At 38.3% G+C, this 4,360-nt stretch overlaps 1 protein-coding gene across 8 annotated transcripts in view; it reads left to right on the plus strand.

The window, feature by feature from the left end:
- The window catches only part of AFF4 (AF4/FMR2 family member 4), a 46,558-nt gene that overhangs the window by 27,415 nt on the left and 14,783 nt on the right, over window positions 1-4,360 (plus strand). For 7 of the 8 annotated variants that reach the window (XM_035902587.1, XM_035902589.1, XM_035902583.1 and 4 more), the window contains 2 exons: window positions 1,588-1,676; window positions 3,228-3,465. In XM_035902587.1, coding sequence (XP_035758480.1) covers window positions 1,588-1,676; window positions 3,228-3,465 — 327 coding nt within the window. Of the gene's footprint in view, window positions 1-1,587; window positions 1,677-3,227; window positions 3,466-4,290; window positions 4,359-4,360 lie in introns of all 8 variants that reach the window. The other variant, XM_035902602.1, reaches the window with a different exon arrangement.

The raw sequence follows: 4,360 nt of genomic DNA on the forward strand, positions 1-4,360 counted from the left end.
GCACTAAATGAAAAAATTTACTGGGGGGGGGGGGGAATGGTAAGAAGTAGTTGATGATGTAAATTTAAACTGCTTTGAGAAACCTCAGAACATAGACAGTCTGTATAAAGAGCAAACCTGTGACTGTCAGAAGGACTCAGTGATCCAACAAGTTTTTCTAAATTTCTGGTTTGCATGAAGTTAGGACTGCGAAGCCCTGGTTCAGGCATTCAAAAATTGCCGTGCTACTCTGGATTTCATTCTGAAAATTTAATTTTGACAGGGATTTGGCAGTGGTTGTAAGACTTTGTTGACATGTGGAATCAAAGGATTATATGGTATCATTCAGAGAGTCATTTGTCTCTCCAGACGAGATAGATAATTTCAATTAAACCAGTTTTCCTACTGAGCAACCTAAGTAAACTTGGTCACTTACTGAATTAGTGTTGCCTGGGAGACTTGACATGTAACTGCAAACAGAGGTTTCTCCTATACTGTTCCTAAGATTCCTGTTTTGTCTGGATAAGGAAATGAAGGCAGAAAGTATGAGTTTTTGTAAAATGGGAATAACTCTGACCAGTACAGTGATTTAATTATTTTTTGCAAGTGTTACTGTATAATTCCTAATGTATGGGAATGCACTTGCATGCTCCAGTGGCTCTGAATACACTGATTTCTATTCCTTTGACCAGTTATGCCTTTCAGTACACATTCGGAGTTACAGCATTAAAGATCTGTGCTCTTACATCTAAACCAGAAAGATTTTGTAAGACCAATTAAACTTAGGCTTTATCCCAGCAAATAGTCTGGGTTAATTGCCGTTAATTGATTTGAATCCTCAGATTACTCTGCTGCGTACCGGAGAAGTTGCAACCCTGTTTGAGGCAACTAAAACAAAACCCACCCTTCCCCCATATCCCTCCAGTTTTTAGGTTTGTGGGTGCTCTGTACGCAACTGTCACTGCTTCACTTCTGCATGTCATTTGCTCAGGTTTCCTTGATCGTAAGGCTCAGGATTGCAGCATTGGTGTAAATAAAAATGAAACCTTTAGGGTTTTATTCTGGGTTATGTTACCAGATGACTTCTTCTGTGAGGACCTATTTTCCATTTTATTCACTGTATTGATAGTTCCAGTGCTTGCTGAAGACACCTTAGAAATTTACCTTCAAGACCCTTTGACTCTAGGATTAAATGTATATAAAAATCTACTCTTCAACATTTCTGAGCTTACTTGAATAGCCTGCAAGACTTTTACCTTTTTCTGGCATTTGTAAGACATCTCCATTAGGCTCCACAGTGTAAAATCTGTCTCCTGATCTCTTACTGAAGTCTTTGGCAGATTTTTCTGGTATTTCATGGTGATAATATATTTGTGCTAAAATGAACAACTTAGCTGCTACTTCTTTTATGCAGGTTGGTAATTTAGAAGCCAAACTTTGTTTTTCATTATGTTCTGATATCAGGGTCTGGTAAAAATTTGATACAGGCTAGATGCTGTCAGACATGTTTTTGTGATCTGTACGTATCTTGCTCTGTACGCTGCCACTCTTAGTGAAGCTGTAAATGTGGACGTTTGCCTGGATGTATTTCTTCTTTGCTTTATTCAGAATGAGGATGAAAACAGAGCCAGTGAAAGCAAGAAAACGAAACTGGAAGAAAAAGCTCCATCAGGACACAAGACTTCTAGCAGTAGGGAGTGAGTATCTTGGCTGTGTTCTCAACATTAAAGGCTCAGGGTGATCAAGGAGAAGATGGGTGCTCATCTTCCCCTGTCTTTTCCTCCTCCTTCTCTCCCCCAAAGTGTCTCCTCATTATTAATCAGTGAGTAAAATTTCATTGCTTCTTACCCTTCGGACAGATTAATTTCAGAGTTTCTGCTAGTAGTTGGAGGAAATTAATTTCCATAACCAAAAACACTGGCTAAAGATAATTGTTTTACATAACAGAAGTAAGGTAACCCCTCATGTGGAGGACTGGTGTATTATGGAATATATGCTTCCTGGTTTTTCTCTAATATACAGTAGGGTTTGGTTTTGTTTTAGAAGTCAGCTCTGCATCGAGCTTTTTGATCTTGCAAAAGCTGTGCTTTTAAATTGACCCAGTCTGGCAATTCTCCATTTAGTAAGTTTGTAAACTGAGAATAAATTGCTTAACTGGCATTGTCTGGGAAGCTGATGGCACTGAGACTTGGATCTGTGGATTTAGCCTCACATTTGCATGATAGATTAGGTAAAGAAAAGTGCAAGTGACACAAAAGCAAAGTAATACAGAATTAGCGAATCAAGAACATTGTTTAATACTCTTGTATGTTATTTCTGTAATTTCCCATGCTTTTTGTAATAGCTGTTATTCTTTTATTTGGTTTATTTCTTGGTCAGTGTTAATCCACAGGAAAGAGTAAGTTTTTTCCATTGCTTTTTACAACTCTGCTATTTCAGATCAAGCAACTGAAAACTGGTATAATTGTGTCATGGAAAATTCTTCTGTATAGTGAGTAATTGCCAAATTTACAGATATGTGAGAAGCTGCAGCACATCAGATGCTAGAAATCTGGTTTGCCCATTCTGAAATAAAACAGTGTCTTACTATTTGTTAGGAAACAGATGTAGAATGAATGGATGCATTTCTGTGATTATCCTTCTTTTACCTGTTATTTCTGATATTTGCTTGATTGCCAGTGCAGTTATCCGTAGGACATTTAATTAAAATGAAACTACATGATTTTATAAAAATAATGGGTAGAAAATATTATTATGGGAAGCCAGGAATAGTCAACAGTAGCTCTCAGCAGCCAAGGTAAGAGTGTACTGAAAGGCTATGCTGAGAAGTCTTTCCAGTTTCCTGGGTTCCGGAGAACATTTATCTGGGACATCTTTCTTCTGAGCTGTTAGGCTGACTAGTCTGCAACAGACAGGCTGGCGCTAACATTGGCATTAATTTCTTACCTTGTAAGTGTTGGGGGTGTTTTTTTAAGAACAGTTGTAGGGATGTGGTTTTATGGTTAGAACTTGTCTGCTGTGTTTTCAGGTCAGAACAAAAATGGTAAAAACGAGTTCAATCTGGCTTCGTAGAAACCTAGTCACCAAGACACCGAGATGATTGTTCTCTTTCTTTTCCTCCATATCTGTTTTTTTAAAAAAAGTTTTGTGATGTTGGTTGGGTTTTTTGTTTGTTTGTTTTTTGAGGGGAAAAAAAAACCAAAAAACCAACAAATCCAAACAAACCTGAATTCATTCATTTTGTCCAGGTCTTCAAAACCAAGTGCTGTTAAAGAGAAGGATTTACTGCCGTCTCCTGCTGCCCCAGTCCTGCAGAAAGATTCCAAGCAAGAACATGGGTCCCGGAAGAGGACAGTCAGTCAGTCGTCATCCTTGAAGTCCAGCAGCAACCTTAGCAAGGAGAGTGGCAGTGGCAGTAAAAGCGGCTCATCTTCTAAACAAAAGAAGACAGAGGGGAAGGGTTCTAGCAGTGCTAAAGAAATCAAGGTAAAGGGCTTATTCTGTAAATGCCTTAAGCCTGTTTCTTTGCTTTGCAGTTTGACGTACTCAGTGTGAGCTAAACAATAATTTGCAGTTCAAGTTAAAATGTAATTAGTTTTAGATATGCATTGTTTCATGTTGTAGTGCTTAAGTACCTTGGAATTCAATAAATTAGAAAATAGCGTGGGAGAGATCATGGAATGCTAATGCTTATTCCTACCAAATTCTTACATTAATTAGTGAAATATGTTTAGTCATCTTCTGATTACTGATGCTGCTTGTTTATTAATTTGTTAATAAGAAATACCATTAGAAAGCTGTTTACACAACAGTAAATGGAACAGCGAGATTGCTCTTGTCTCATCGGAGCAGATACAGATCTTGCCCTGATTTTTTAAAGAGAGCAGGAGCTCAGTCCACGCTCAGTGCTAGGGTGAGAAGCTATAGCTCTCATATTATGACATTGTGGGACCCCGGAAATAGTATTTTAACTCCAGCTCAGGAACATGCATAACTCTCCATAGTCAGGATTGGAGTAAACATGATTATAAAAGTGGTGCAGAAAATGTTTTTTAAGAGATTTAGGTTAGAAGATACTTAGATGGTGGAATTTAAAAATTTTATTAAGATGATGATACTCTTAGGTCACTAAATTGTAATGTGCTCTTTCATCAGTATATAAATATGTATTACTGGACGAAAATTAGCCTGTGAGGACATCGGAGGGTGTATTGTTGAACACCTGTGATGAGCAGTTTCTATTGTGTAGCCAGTTGTTGAGCATAGCATGTTAACTGGGAGGGATTTCACCTTTGTCTTTGCAATTCCCAGGTGTGCTGCGGATGCTGGTGTGGCTGTCTCCAGAGCCCCAAAGCCTCCGACGGCCTGTGGAAACTCTGGT

The sequence above is a fragment of the Egretta garzetta genome, unplaced genomic scaffold, assembly GCF_000687185.1.
Source record: "Egretta garzetta isolate BGI_Z169 unplaced genomic scaffold, ASM68718v1 scaffold1, whole genome shotgun sequence".
Lineage (NCBI taxonomy): Eukaryota > Metazoa > Chordata > Aves > Pelecaniformes > Ardeidae > Egretta > Egretta garzetta.